Here is a 16,058-nt window from a genome sequence, read left to right on the forward strand (position 1 = left end):
AAAGGGACCTTAAATTTTGGAATTGCATATAATAAAAAAGAAGAGTTAAAGATTTACGCTGATCCAGATTTCGCAGGTGATAACCGGACAAGGCGCTCAACAACTGGAATTCTTGCAAAGTACTCAGGTGGTGCAGTGTCATGGACAAGTCAGTTGCAGAAAGTAGTGGCCACATCCACAACCGAGGCGGAAATAATTGCAGCTAGTGAAGGAGCGAGAGTTAGTTTGGTTACGTCGTCTGCTATCAGAATTAGTGGAAATGTCGGGGCAGCCTCCAGTTCTTTACATTGTCAATGCTATTGCATTGAAGTTGGCAAAAAATCCAGAATATCATCGACGTTCTAAACATATAGAGGTCCGACATTTCTATGTTCGTGAAAGATATCTGAACGGTGAGATTTTCTTGGAACACATTGATGGACACAACCAGTTGGCAGATATTTTGACGAAACCCCTTGAACGAGTTCGATTTAATTTTCTATGTTCAGAAATTGGCATGCAACCGTATGAGCAGTTGCCAGCGGGCTCGTGCGCATGCGCAGAGCTGAATTCGCGTATGAGCAGCGCCTTCCTTCCGCTTCTGGCTACTTGGAGCGTGGCTGTTTGGTGTACGAGCAGTAGCAGCAAGTAGCCAGAAGCTACCCGGAAAAATTTTCCTGGCGCGCCCAAGCTGCCAGATACGCGCATGCGCAGAGCAAGCTGAGTTATGCGCAGAGCAAGCTCAGTTATAGGGGGGTCCTTCCTCACGTGACCTGTGGCCGTGTCTTCGTTTACAGCTCCCACGTCAAATGAAAACAAAACAGATTCCTGTGGCCGGGAGCCATCAAGTGAATTAATATACATTCTCATAACCATGAAAGACCAAAATAAGTTAGTAGTTTCAATTTTCTTATTTTATATTACTTCCAGGTTATTAGTAATCAACCATTAATGTCTTAATGAAGCTATTTCTGTCTGTTTTATAGAGAAATTTGCTTCAGTTAATTTTTTTTCCGCTGAGGCTGTTAGTTTATTTGAAACGAAACGAAGTGTTTCATTCCGCGCTATTGGCTACATTCAACCTCGTTCAATTTAAAGTGCAAATTTTCATTTTCTGGGACGAATGACGTTATACCATAATAAAGAACCAAATATGAGAATACAGTACTGGACCTCCAAGAAAATTTGTATCACGAGAACCACATGAAAAGCTGAATATCAGGAACTTCCGCGTGCATCTGGACATAGAAATGTGCAATTAGAGCGGAATGAAGCATTTAGTATGGTTTATGGAATTCCGATGCTGCTGGAGTAGTCTCTGATGTCCTGTTCCTTGTATGACACTAAGATCTCTTAATGCTATATACGTACGAACATACATAAACATTGACTTGAAGCTAAGTAGGCAAATTTGGTCAGTGGTTTTGAACTAAATATTTTGTTTCAAATATAATGACAGCTGTAGCAGAATTTTATAGATCTGCCTTCTGTGAAAAGTGTTTTCCGATCACAAGGCACTTGTCTCGGACTTCCTCTGGGCCTGAAGTTATTTCTTAATTTGTGTTTACGTCTTAAATTTATAGAATGCCATTCTATGCTAAATTTTAGACTGGCAGCATACCATGTTTTATCGTTTTAACTCCCCACATGGCTTCATATTTATTCCTAGAGTAGAATATAAACTGTCAGTTGTAGATTCTTTGCCTCATAGACAACCATGTTAATTTTTTCACATTCTGAAATAGTCATGAAATTTATTGTCCTTCATTCCGGTGTATACTACACAAGAAACTCTCTCTTTTTTGTTGCAAGTAATTTGTATTCCATCCTAGTAGCTTTTTGCAGTGATGTGTAGATGTAAACGTGTTGGAAATGCTACATAACAACATTGCTGAGCACGAATAAAAAAAAAAATCTGTAAAAAATTTTATGGTACTTCGAGCTGTGGAGTCTAATTTTGAAATGACTCAAAAGCCAAGAACTGCTTCCTTATTTGCATCCTTTATCTGTGTGGGATATGATAAAACAATTGCTGTAAGTACAATTCAGTATGTCCTCTCAACAACATGCCGCACGGGCGGCACGGCTACACATGGTCACGTGATGCCCCACCAGAAATACGACGAAAAGCGTATGAGCAGAGCAAGCACCAAGCACGGGCTGCCTACGTCATCGGAGCTGCGCATGCGCAGTACAGCCTGTTGTCTGGCGCATTCTGGTAACTGCTCAAACGAACCTCAAGAGACAAAGCAATAATTTCATGGTTTTTTTCTTTTGGAAGATGTGTTAAAAGAAAAGAAAAAATTCCTTGATGTTTACATTTATGTGCTGCTCCCTGACTCTGCTGTCAATATCTTTATTCTTGGCTTGTATGTAACTTCTGTGTTTCTTTTCAGTAAATGTGTTTTTTTTTTCGTATCCAGGGTGTAATTTCAAAGCTAATAAAATGTTTTCTTGCCTTTAAAATAATATTTTTCATCAGCACTGATTGGCGGTGAAGTGTTGCTCTCTGTTGACGTCCATTGTGAAGAAGAGTATTTATATTGCGTTTTAGACTATTGTTTCTAGTTCATTCCATTTAAGAAACTTAAGAAATGAAATGGACAATATGTTATTAAGTTTAATGCTCGTCGATTTTATTTCAACATGTGGATATTTCAGACTTGAATAACAGGAAGCGGCAATTTTGTGAATAACAGGAAGCGGCAATTTTGTTTCGTAACAAATGTTGTTCCTGACTAGATAGGTGATGCTGATTAGAAAGCTAATGTAACGCTGTTCTGTGTGGTACTGTAGTGCCGTTGTATAGTGTTGTCGAAGATGTCTTGTGGAGGTGTGTACGAATATGTGACTTGAATCAGCCTTCCTCTAGAATGCCTCACTAAATCATACATATTCTTACTTCAGATTCACCTGGCGATGAACAGCGATGGGTTATACAAAATATGAACAGAACACATTCAGCATTTGATAATGGTAAGATGCATTTTCTAGAGGAAAGTACATGTATCGGAAAACAATCCACGATCATCGTTTTGTTGTTCGTTTCTATGGCTTTTATAATTAAATTTGACCGTTCTTGTTACAGAGAAATCGTAGTTATTTAGTCAATGGGTATTGTCGTTCAAGACTGTAAAAGACATTCGTACAACACTCGCAAATAGTCCTATAAGTAGTGTATTAGCAATAGTATCCGCATGGAAGTTGTATTTCCCCCTAAAATTGAATTTGGATAACATAGTTGAAAAAATTTCAGTAACGTTCTGCTGTGGCACGAAATCGTCACAGTCAAGAAACGTCATACTCCACTTAGGCATTTAAAAAAGTTGATTGCTACAGATTTTAACATGTAGTTTAACCTGTTGGCGCGGATCGTATGTAACGTCTTATGTCTTTAGCTGTGCCATTACCACATTTGTGTATCGTAGGGACGTGGAAATAGGTTAGTATGTACAAAATAAGTGTTGTGCCTCAGTGCCCGCAGGAGTGCAGAGTAAAATTTCCATACACCATAGATAACCATAAATTCTCTGGGATGAAATAATTTTGTTGTTTCACCTATCAAATTTTATTATTGCGGCATTACTCGTCCCAAAAATGGGCAAGCTATTTTATAAACCAGTTGGTAATTACATAATCTTGCCCCACCTCTCACTTCCTCATCAATCCCTGAATGTATTCCTGCAGATGCCATGTCTTTATTTTTTGTTCAGTTAATATTTTATAAATATCATGTATGGCCGATGTTGGACAATATTTTAGAGTACTGAGACAACTGTTCTAGTTTGTTGTTCATATAGTCACAAACTGTAAAAACAATTATTTAATAAAGGATTTAACAGCGTTTTTGAATGTGTGTACATGATTGGTGCTCTTACCAACTCGTGTCAGATTATTGTAGAATGCTACACATGGATGAAGCACCCTTTTGACACAGAATTATGCTGAAAGAGTTTACATGAAGATTTTTCCTTAAAGTATTATGGTACTCATGCACAGCAGTGTTTGGGGTGAAGATATTCTCCTTAATCATGTTTTTCATACAAGCAGCACAATTTCGAAATTGGAAATGCAGGTATGAGCAAGAATATTTAAATATCTAAAAAAGCCTTCATGAACTTCTGTTTGCTTTTTGTAGTATTCTGATTAGAGATTATGTTTAGTTTCCTGAATTTTGTTAAGGCATGAAGAGAGTGGCCCCAGCATGTCTTAACAGCGAATGTATCCAAGAAAATTACAGTTTCAGAGGCTGCATTGCTGGGTAGCACCCTGATTACATATGTTAGAAAGTTCTGAATTTAAGGGGTGGTAATGATATGTGAGAGTTTCATTTTAGATTTTCTCATGGGAAAAGGTCTAGAAACTGTGACATTTTCTGTTTGCTGGTGGTTAATGTGAATTACTGGATTTTTACTTTTGGCTGGGTCTGAAAGTGTAAAGAAAAGATTTTTGTGGATTTGAAATGAACCGGTTTCGATAAGGCCATCAGGAAACTTCATCCATGGTGAAACTGCAGAAGCGACAATATATTACCTCCGCCTTTTTTTTTTTTTTTTTTTTTTTTTTTTTTTTTGCTTCAGTAAGCCAACTGGTATTTTCAAATAATACTGCTTCTGTACTCTTTACACATGAGAGCAGGTTAGTAATGTACACTAGAAAAAGGAATAGTCCTAAGACAGATCCCAGTCGTGTACTAAGTGTCAGTAAGGATGGTTCTGAAAGGTAGTCTGTGCAGTGCTAGCATGCTTGTGTTTGACCTCAGTAATCTGTGATTGATTACTTAAGTGAGATTAAGAAACTTGTTTGGCACATCTCGCACATTATAATTGTCATGTTTGTTTAAGAGCACTGGATGATCTAAACCATCAAGAGCCTTTGTCAGAAAATATCTTAAATTTTGCTATCAAACACTGGAAACTCCAGGATGGAATAACAGTAATACTATGAAAAGGGTAGATTACTACTCACCACATAGAGGCATTGAGTCTGACAGGTACATTCAAAAGGGTACTAATTACTTAAGCTTTTGGCCAAAAGGCCTTCTTTGGAAATAGAAAGGACACACATATTCGTGTGTGTGTGTGTGTGGGGGGGGGGGGGGGGGGGGGGGGAGAGAGAGAGAGAGAGAGAGAGAGAGAGAGAGAGAGAGCAAAAATGTCAACATCCAACCCAACTTGGACCTCGGGCTATCCTGCAGATCATTCTGTCACCGCAATTTACATTTTAAAATCTTATGTAGACAGAAATGAAATGGTTGTCAGGTTCTGTTCCCTTTCTGTTTGTGCGCATATGACAGCACTTGGCACATCATCATAACATTACTGGGGAAGCTGACATAGGTGACCCTTGTGATTTAGTGAAGTCAATGAATGTGAATATAAAATAATTGTTATGATAGCAGATTTATATTTACCAGAGACTGAGGTCCTGTGTTTGTCATTGGTAACATTTGCTCCATATGTTCTGCATATCATTTTGAATATGTACGAACACTTCTTTTTAATTGGTTCAGTAATGTTTAATTTCAGTATGATTTGTCATAGCTAACATTTGCTTCACGTTTAACTTTTCTTTATAAATAAAAATATGACACATATTATGAAAATATATTGTGCATCATATTTGAAAAATGTAAGTGGGGCGGAGTGGAGGCAGCTCTTGCCCTATGTATGGCATATAGTAGTAGCCTGCTCATTAAAAGCATGTCCAATAAACACTTGTCATGAAACTCGACCCCCTGCGAGTCCGGGAGTTAGAATAGGCCCAAGGTATTCCTTCCTGTCGTAAGAAGCGACTAAAAGAAGTCTCACACATTTTGGCCTTTATGTCGTGGTCCCCAGTAGGGTTTGACCTCCATTTTTCAAAATTTTTACCGAAGAGCGAGCTAATTGGGGAAGGGTGCTTTACATGGTGCATTGTGTCCATCATGCGCTGAGACCTATCGCATCCTTCGTCATTGTGGATCTGCATGTCTGCTCATTCTCCAACTGTTGGGCGAGGTCACCCTCCAGGGTGCGTGTTCTTCCATCAACTGTGCAGTATCATTTTCTATGCTGACGATGATAATGGACTGCTTGGTTGCACCTGATAATCCAGCACGGTAGCTAGTCCATTGTGGTGGGGCTGCCATGTACCCTGTTGGTTGTAGCCCCCTGACCACACACGGATCACTCTGCTGATGCCTGCACTGTTAACTCCCCACATATGCTGAGGAGTAGATGCCTGTCACTGTGGGACATCAGGACTCTCGGCAATGGCCATCCTGCCTGGTGGCCTTTGCTGCGGCTGGGTGGCACCCATGGGGAGGGCCCCTGGTCGGAGTGGGTGGAATCAGGGTGTATGACACGTGATGAAGCATAGTACATCATCTCTTGCTGGTGGTCAAACACCAGCAGTCTTTAAGCGTTCACGGGCTCAATTCAACGCACAGAAGTGTGACCCCAAATCGTTACCCTTCCTAGCCACACTATGGGAGGCTAAGGATGGCAGCGGCTCTTACTCGCCCCGGTTCCTTATATGTTCGAGAGCTGATGGGGGATCTTTCATGACGATCAAGCCTCAGGTTTTTGTTGAGTATTTAGAGGACAAGTTTGGGGAGATGGGGGGCTTGTCCAAAATGAGATCTGGGTCAGTCTTGATCAAAGCAGCATCCTCTGCCCTGTCATGGGTGTTATTTGCTTGTGACAAGCTGGGGAATGTTTCTGTAATCATCACAGCCCATAGGAGCTTAAATGTGGTCCAGGATATTATATTTCACAGGGACCTTCTTTTGCAGTCTGACAATGAACTGCATGCCAATTTAGATCGGCGAGGTGTACATTTCGTTTAGCTTATCCACCGGGGTTTGAGGGATTATCAGCTTGCCACCGGTGCCTTCATCTTGGCCTTCAAGGGTGATGCATTACGCGAGAAGGTCAAGGTGATGGTCTACCGCTGTGATGTAAAGCCCTATATCCCTCCCCCAATGCGGTGCTTTAAATGCTGGAAATTTGGCCATATGTCTTCCCGCTGTACTTCCAGCATCGCATGTCAAGATTATGGATGCCTATCACATCCCAATACTCCATGTGCCCCACCTTCCATCTCTATCAACTGTGGAGAGCACCATTCGCCTTGCTCACCTGACTGCAGGATTCTCCAAAAAGAAAGGAAAATCATAGAGTACAAGACCCTGGACCGACAGACCTACACTGAGCCTAAGGGTAAATTTGAACGCCTACATCCTGTATGTATGACATCGTATTATGCCCCCGCTACAACAGTTCTAGCCCCATCTGCTCCACCAACCCCAGTCACCTCTCAGAGCCGGAAGACTACGCCTGCCCCCTTGATGGTGGGGGGCACTTACCCCCTCCCCCTCAACCATTGGGGATATCAGTCCCCACTTCTGTGCTGGAGAGGCAAGTCTTCTTTGGCTCCTCTCGCTAGGAATGGGTTCCTTGGTTCACTCCCTTCGCAGGTTTCTGCTCCTGGGAAAGATGACACCTGCCCGGTAGCTGAAGGGCCAAAAAGCAGCTGGTCGTAGGGCTTCATGCTCATCCTCAGTCCCGAAGAGTGGATCAGTGAAGTTCTCCCAGCCAGGGAAACCCAAGGGGCAGCGAGAGAAATCCAAAAAGATCCCCAAGACTGAGGGAATTGTGGTGGCACCCACACCACTGCTACCTACAAGCTCTGCACCTGCGGATGAGGTGGAGATTCTGGCGTCCACTGAGGACCTAGATCTCGCCGGACCCTCAGGCACAATGGATATAGACTGATCAGGCAGTAAGTCGGTGGCAGCAGGTAACCCTGAGGCGTAAACTGCCTCATTGAATGTTCCATGCCTTCCCAGTCTCACGATGATGTCATCCTCCAGTGGAATTGCGGCGGTTTTTCCTGCCGCCTGGCTGAGCTAAGGCAACTGTTGAGCTTCACACCTGCTTTCTGCATTTCCATCCAGTAAAACTGGTTCCTGGCAATGCGGACCCCAACCCTCCGCCGCTGTAAGGGGTATTATCGGAACCATAGTTACTATAATCGAGTGTCAGATGGAGTTTACGTTTATGTCCTAAACTCAGTCTGTAGTGAAACTGTGCCCCTTCAAACCTCTCTTGAAGCTGTGGCTGTCAGAATAAGGACGATGTAGGAAATAACTGTCTGCAATGTATATCTTCCTCCAGATGGTGCAGTACCACTGAACGCGTTGGTTGCACTGATTGATCAACTCCCTAAACCTTTCCTACTTTTGGGAGATTTTAACGCCCATAACCCCTTGTGGGGTGGCACCGTGCTTACTGGCCGAGGCAGAGATGTCGAAACTTTCCTGTTTCAGTTCGACCTCTGCCTCTTAAATATTGGGGCCGCCACACATTTCAGTGTGGCTCATGGTAGTTACTCAGCCATTGATTTATCATTTTGCAGCCCAGAATGTCTCCCATCTATCCACTGGAGAGCATATGACGATCTGTGTGGTAGTGACCACTTCATCTTCTTGTCACTGCCCCGGCGTCAGGCACACAGACGCCTGCCCAGATGGGCTTTAAACAAGGCGTACTGGGAAACTTTCACCTCAGCTGTCACCGTTGAATCTCCCCCACACGGGAACATTGATGTGGTTGTTGAGCAGGTGACTGCAACAATCCTTTCTGCAGCAGAAAACGTGATCCCTTGGTTTTTAGGGTGCCCCCGACAAAAGGCAGTCTCTTGGTGGGCGCTGGAAGTCGCTGAAGCAATTAAGGAGCTTCAGCGAGCTCTACAGCGGAATAAGCGGCACCCTTCCCTGGAGCACGTCACAGCCCTTAAATGGCTCCATGCCTGCTTTCACCAACTTATCAAACGACAGAAGCAGGAGTGTTGGGAGAAATACGTCTCGACCATTGGGTGCCATACATCATCTTCCCAAGCCTGGGAAAGGATCAAACATGTTTTCTGGTACTAGATACCAACAGTTGTTTCTGGTGCTACCATAAATGGCGTGTTATCTACTGATGACTTTCCATCGCAGTGGTGGGAGAGCATCATCATTCCGGTGCTCAAACCTGGTAAAAAAACGTTTGATGGGGATAGCTATCAGTCCATCAGCCTCACCAACATTCTTTGTAAGCTGCTGAAACATATGGTGTGTTGGCGGTTGGGCTGGGTCCTGGAGTCAACGTGTCCTACTGGCTCCATGTGAGGGCGGCTTCCACCAGGGTCACTGTACCACTGATAATCTTGTGTCCCTCGAATCTGCCATCTGAAAAGCCTTTTCCAGATGCCAACACCTGGTTGCTGTCTTTTTTGATTTATGAAAAGCGTATGATGCAACCTGGCGACATCACGTATTTTCCACATTATACGAGTGGGGTCTCAGAGGCCTGCTCCTGATTTTTATCCAAAATTTCCTGTTGCTTTGTACTTTCTGTGTCCAAGTAGGTGCCTCCCATAGCTCCCCCCCCTCCCCCCTCCCCGTCGCCTCAATATCCAGTAGAATGGGGTCCCGCAGAGCTCTGTATTGAGTGTATCTCTATTTTTAGTGGCCATTAATGGTCTAGTAGCAGCTGTAGTGCCGTCCGTCTCACCTTCTCTGCATGCAATGACTTCCGCATTTCGTACTATTCCACCAGTACTGGTGTTGATAAGCGGCGCCTACAGGGAGCCATCCACAAGGTGCAGTCATGGGCATTAGCCCACGGCTTTCAGTTTTTGGCCACAAAGTCGTGTGTTATGCAGTTCTGTCGGCGTCGTACCGTTCATCCAGAACCAGAACTTTACCTTAATGATGATCCACTCACTGTAGTGGAGATCTGTTGATTCTTAGGACTGGTTTTCGACACCCGATTGACCTGGCTTCCTCTCCTTCGTCGGCTTAAGCAGAAGTGCTGGCAGCACCTCAGTGCCCTCCGCTGCCTGAGCAACACCAACTGGAGTGCAGATTGCTCTACGGTGCTGCAGCTATGCAGAGCCCTTGTTCAATCCTGCATTGACTATGGGAGTCTGGTTTATGGTTCGGCGACACCCTCAGCATTGCATTTACTTGAGCCAGTGTACCACTGAGGCGTTTGCCTAGCGACAGGAGCTTTTAGGACAAGTCTGGTGACCAGTGTCCTGGTGTAGGCTACAGTCCCTCCATTGCAGGTTAGACACGCACAACTGCTGGCCAGTTACATTGCACATTGCACACATTTGTAGTTCTCCTGGGCATCCTAATTACCGTCTCCTTCGTAGTTCTCCTGCGCATCCGAATTACCGTCTCGTTTTCCCACTCATAGCGGTTCATCTTCCGCATCAGTGGCCCAGGTCAGGGCTTCCAATAGCAATTCGTGTCCGATCCCTTCTTTCCGAACTGGAGTCCTTGCCTTTACCACCTATACTTGAGGTCCATTCACGTACACTTCCATGGTGTACACCTAGGCCGTGGCTTCACCCGGACCTTTCACATGGCCCTAAGGACTCAGCGAACCCCGCGACTCTCTGCTGCTCTCTACTGCTCTCTACTGCAACTTCCTCTCGATTCTTGACATATACTGAGGCCATGAAGTGGTTTACACCGATGGCTCGATGGCTGATGATCACGTCGGCTTCGCATATGTCCATGGATGACATATTGAACAGCATTCCTTGCCCGCTGGCTGCAGTGTTTTCACTGCAGAGCTTGTGACCATATCTTGTGCACTTCAGTACATCCGTTCCTGTTCTGGTGAGTCGTTTCTTCTCTGTTCTGACTCACTGAGCTGCTTACAAGCTATCGACCAGTGCTACCCTCACCATCCTTTGATAGTGAACATCAATGAGTCTATCTGTGCCCTGGAACTGTCCGGTCGTTCAATTTTGTTTGTGTGGACCCTAGGACACGTTGTAATCCCAGGCAACGAACTTGCTGACAGGCTGGCCAAACAGGCTACATGGAAACTGCTCCTGGAGACGGGCATCTCTGAAACTGACCTCCGTTCTGTCTTAAGCTGCAAGGTTTTTCGGCTTTGGGAGACGGAGTGGCATAACAGTATGCACAACAAACTATGTGTCCTTAAGGAGATTGCGAATGTGTGGAAGTCTTCCCTGCGGGCTTCTCAGGGAATCAGTTGTCCTTTGTTGGCTCCACATTGGCCATACATGGCTCACACATGGTTACCTCCTCCATTGCGAGGACCCACCTCAGTGTCGCTGTGACTCCCAAATGACAGTCATCCACCTCTTGCTGGAGTGCCCACTTTTAGCCGCCCTGCAGTGGACTTTGAACTTTCCCAGCACCATACCTTCGGTGTTGGGCAACAATGCCTCAACAGCAGCTTTAGTTTTACGTTTTATTCATGAGGGTGGGTTTTATCATTCAATCTGAGTTTTAGCATATGTTCTTTGTCCCTCTGTGTCCTCCACTCTAGGGCTTTTAGGGTGGAGGTTATAACGTGTTGCAGAGTGGCTGGCTTCTCGTTTTTTATTCTCATGGTCAGCCAGCCATGGTAACCTGCTTTCTTGTTTTTAATCTCTTCTCCCTGTTTCTTGCGTGTCTCTGTGGTTTTCTTGTCCTGTTTTGTCCATTGTAGTGTGTGTTGTCCTCCTTTCGTTCTTCTGGTTCTTCCTTTCTCCTGTTATTGTGCCGTACATCTTCTTTGTTTTCTTCTTTCCATTGATTGGGTAATTGTTCTACTGGGAGAAAGGGACTGATGACCTCGCAGTTTGGTCCCGTTCCCTCCTTTTAAACCAACTAACCATGAAACTTGTACTCTCAGAGATTTGAATACTTGTTCAGGGCTGAAGTACATGGGTTGTAGATATGAGCCCAGTCCTTGCATAGTCAACAGGGTGTTTTTATGCTTTTCTATGTTACAATACTGCGGGTGCACATTAGACTGAACAATAGACAGTCCACTGTCAGTTGTGCGGCTTGAGTTGTGTCGTAGTGTAAATTATCATTGTGTTCTTCTTGGGAAAATTTATGTAGTCACATGTAATTTGTTGGGTCAGTATGTGTTATTTTTCAGTAAATGGTTCACAATTCACGGTATGTTTTGTTGTGTCTTAAACAAATGTTCACTGTTTTGTTTGCCATTATTGTACTCTTTGTACATACCAGTGGTTCAGTACATTTCCTTTTCACTTTCTTAACACTTGTTAGTTGTGGAAGCGCACTAATCAAGTTAATACAATTTTGTGCTGTGCTTTTGCAAATGAAATTAGTTCACAAACTCATGCCCTCTACACTGAAAAATGTCTCTGTTGCAGAGCACTACCTAGTAAGCTGTTCTATAGACTTCTTCAGCATTTTAGGTATACAGTTTCTTTAGCTTTCAAAAAGATAATTTATGGAAGACCTCACTTGGTCTGCATACCGGTGATGGAGGAGGATATCATTTATTTGGTGAAAATCTTGGAACTAGTGTGTGATGATTACTAGATGTGGACAACAAGAGTCATCCTCTTGTCTGAGTATAGGGAATTGCTGGTTTGTTTGCGCTCAGCTATTCCTTTCTTTTCCTTATGTTAGCGTAAAAGGCAACATTTCTTGTCATCAGTAATGATACAGGGTAGGAAAGGATTGTGTTGTCCATGATGATGAGCAAGCAGAGATGCACACATGGCCACCTGCTAATTTTTGTGTTTTTGGCGTAGAGCATGTGGTACCCACGCGTCTGATTGTTGTGCATTCCCTATTGCGTGCAAATGTCGCATGATGGTGTGGAAAAATCATAGTTCATCACATTTACCAGTTCTTGAGTACATTGATGTGGATCATTGTGGATTAATTTGTTTAAACAATCTTCATCAAACACCGAAGGTCTTCCAGAACACAGGGACTCACTAATGTCAAAATGATCCTCCTTAACATGAGAGAACTATTTTCTTGCCAAGCCCTGTCCAATGGCATTATCGTCATGTGGTGCAAATGTTTCTGGCTGCCTTTGCGGTTGTCACACCTCTATTGAACTCCAACAGATGAATGTGGCGGAAATGTTCACATATCTGCACATGGCTCTCCATTTTCAAGCATCCAGAGCTCCACTCACTATCTCCAAATGACAATATGTAAACTCAAATAGCAACAGTGAACTGCAAATATAAAGTGGCAATTGATAAATAAACCCATAGCACGTGGAATAGCAACATGCAAAACAAAAGCTCTACCAACTTCGGCACCAACCTAATACTGTACTGAGATGTGGATTTATCAATCCAAAATAAACACTAATGGAAAAAAAGTTGCGACATGAACAGAAAGAAGTTGCTCGGCATATTTGTACATATGAAAGATGATATCTCTAAATATCCTGCCAGTCGTATAAGAGTGGCACTTACAGTGTCTCTGTGGGGATGCAAATCAGATTTACTTTAAGAACAGGGTGTTCAGAAATTCCCATTATAAACTGTAGGACTTGTAGAGGGGAGTGAGTACATAATATTTTGAATAGGAACCCATGTCCAGCAATGGCAATGTACCATTTCTGTTCTATGCCTACAGTTACAATGACCACTGTGTCCACTTGGTGCAGTGGTCAGCACATCTGCCCAATAAACAGGATACCCAGTTTCGAATCCCAATCCAGCACAAATTTTCAACTTTCCCCATTGATTTAAATCAGTGCCCACTAGCAGCTAATGTCAGTCATTTATTTAGGTGGTAAGTAGTTGTAAGGCTACTCCTCTCATCCTGTATTCTTCCAATTTATGCAATAAAATGATATGATTGACAATACCAAAAGCTATACTCATACCCAGAAAAGTGCCTGTTACTTTCTCCTTTTTTCTGTTTGTTTAATATTTCATGTAAGAGAGTTGCTACTGTTGTTATGGTAGACTTTCTTTTTCCAAACCCATGCTATATAAGTGATGAACAGATTATGTCTGCTGAAATATGCCTCAATGTGCATTAATATTACTTTCTCTAGCAGTTTGCCAAGATCTGAAGTTAGGGATATTTGTATGTAGGTTTTTTTATGCTGGTAGAATTTCAGTGATTTTTCTCTATAGCAGAGGGAGGTAAGTATTAGGTGCATCAGAGGCTTAACTAATTCTTTTCTGCATTCCTTTAGCAGTTTAGGTGAAATGTCATCCCAGCTGTAAGACATTTTAGCTTGAAGATTTGATATGATTTTGTGGAGGTCTCTCTCATTACTGCCATGGGTGAAAAGAGATTGGGTAGTGTTACTAATTTTAAAATTGGGTACCCAGTTGTGAAATTCATTTGCGCCAATTGTATTTAACATATGTATGAATTTCTCACATACTTCTTTTGGGTCATTTATTATTTTATGGTTTTCTTTTAAATGCTATTGTGTTCACAGTATTGTTATTCCCAACACCCTTTGTACAGCATTTCTCTTGCTGTTTTACTAACACAACTGGAGTTGCTTATTTGGCAGACTGATGTCGTGTTTTCTGCTGTTAGCCTGTGATTTTAGCTACAAATATAAAAATGATGTCATTAATACATTAGATAAGTTTCAAGTGACATGGAGCAATACACATAACACTGGGTGACAAGACGAGGAGGGATACAAAGTTAAAATTTTATGAAGTAATGGCTACCCCTAATGTGAGAATTAAAATTTTCCCGGTGTACATATTGTTCCACAAAATTTTGGGCGAACTGCCGGATGTTTGTAACTTCCTGCCTCAATATTTCGGCGCAGTCTTCTGGCCATCTTCAGGTGGTCCAGGCGAGAATGCACTGAGCTCTGGTATTTAACGCCCCGCTGGCACATGCGTGGTTGATTCATTTGGCGTTGCGGGTGCACTACTTGAGCGCGTTCGATTCTGCTGTGCCACGCGCCCTCCGTGGTGAAAACTAGCCACATAGATATCAATTTGATTGTGTTCCCACGGTTCCATCACAGAACTACACCGGGTACGGAGGTCACGAAGTTTTTCAACGATTGGATTCCATGCCGAATTCAATTGAAATCCAATGACTATTAATAAGAGACTCACTGTCAGACAGTCATATTTCCACAGTCATATTTCCACAGATACATTAACAACAGAACTCCATAAGTTAGACATATGGGCCACAATTTTGGTCTCACTATAATTCATTACACGACCAGTGGAAATACAGTGTTCGGCGATGGCAGATTTACAGGGCTGAAGGAATGAATATGCCACAGATGTTCTACAATGCGATTCTGCACATTACACGTCGTTTGCCCTACATAAGATTTGCCACATTTGCACGGAATCCTGTAAACACCTGCCTTGCGCAACTCTTGGTCATCTTTGACAAATCCCAACAGCGATGAAATTTTTGCAGGAGGGCGAAAGATTGCTTCCGCCTTAAATTTTCTTAGTATTCTGCCTATTTGTGCTGAGATATTACCAATATATGGTAAATAGGCAGTCGTTTTAAAGGCCTCTTCCTCTTCTTTGCTCTGTCACTTACAGGTCTGCAGTACAAGCTGCTAGTTGCCACCATCCGGCACAAACGATGGGTGTTTTGAAGACCTTAATTCACCAAGCCCACGTCATCTCTGACACAAATAGTTTGCAAATGGAACTGGAGCATCTGCAGACTGTGTTTCTGAAGAATGGGTATTCGTCCCAGCAAGTGGAGAGAGCAACATATTATACCTTTTAATTTATAACTATAAAGATGCATAAATGGAAACAACATATCAATAGAGTGGGGAAAGACAGATTAATCAAGCAATTAATCTATTGTAGACCAACAAGAAAAAGAGATGTTGGACTACTGAGGCATATATGGCTTCAGTCAAGATGGAACATGCTGTAAGCCTGCTCCATGGAAGTGAAAAAGGAGAAGAAGATTAACTTGTTTGAGTCATTAAGTATGTATTGAAGTTTTTAACAATCCTTCAAAGTCATTGTGAGTGTCATTAATGTTGGTTAAGAATAGGAATGGACCCAGTACTGAACTCAGTGTTCCTTGATTTGTATTTTATTTTTATGCTTTAATGTATTTGTTGAGTACGAGCTTGGTGACCTCGGGGGTTCATGAGCTGGGTACTGGTAAGCACTGTCAGTCCTCTTGTGACCATAAGCTTTGTGCACGCTTCAGTGACCACCATGTGGTGCGGCAATGGAACATTGTGTGTCACAGGAAACGAGGATCTTGGCTTGACTGTCAGGATCACATGAATGGAATAAACCCCATAAAAAAACCTCAATCT

The 16,058-nt window shown here is 42.9% G+C and overlaps 1 protein-coding gene across 3 annotated transcripts in view; it reads left to right on the top strand.

Annotated features, from left to right (window-relative positions):
• The first annotated feature begins 2,067 nt into the window (after positions 1–2,067).
• LOC126194969 (serine/threonine-protein phosphatase CPPED1-like) overlaps positions 2,068–16,058 on the top strand; it is a 94,460-nt gene continuing 80,469 nt past the window's right edge. Inside the window, exons 1-2 of one of the 3 annotated variants that reach the window (XM_049933362.1) lie at positions 2,068–2,197; positions 2,887–2,955. In XM_049933362.1, coding sequence (XP_049789319.1) covers positions 2,083–2,197; positions 2,887–2,955 — 184 coding nt within the window. In that variant the 5' untranslated portion in view covers positions 2,068–2,082. Of the gene's footprint in view, positions 2,198–2,262; positions 2,349–2,507; positions 2,813–2,886; positions 2,956–16,058 lie in introns of those variants that run through there. The other 2 variants (XM_049933363.1, XM_049933364.1) reach the window with 2 other exon arrangements.

This window comes from Schistocerca nitens, chromosome 7, assembly GCF_023898315.1.
Source record: "Schistocerca nitens isolate TAMUIC-IGC-003100 chromosome 7, iqSchNite1.1, whole genome shotgun sequence".
Classification (NCBI taxonomy): Eukaryota; Metazoa; Arthropoda; class Insecta; order Orthoptera; family Acrididae; genus Schistocerca; species Schistocerca nitens.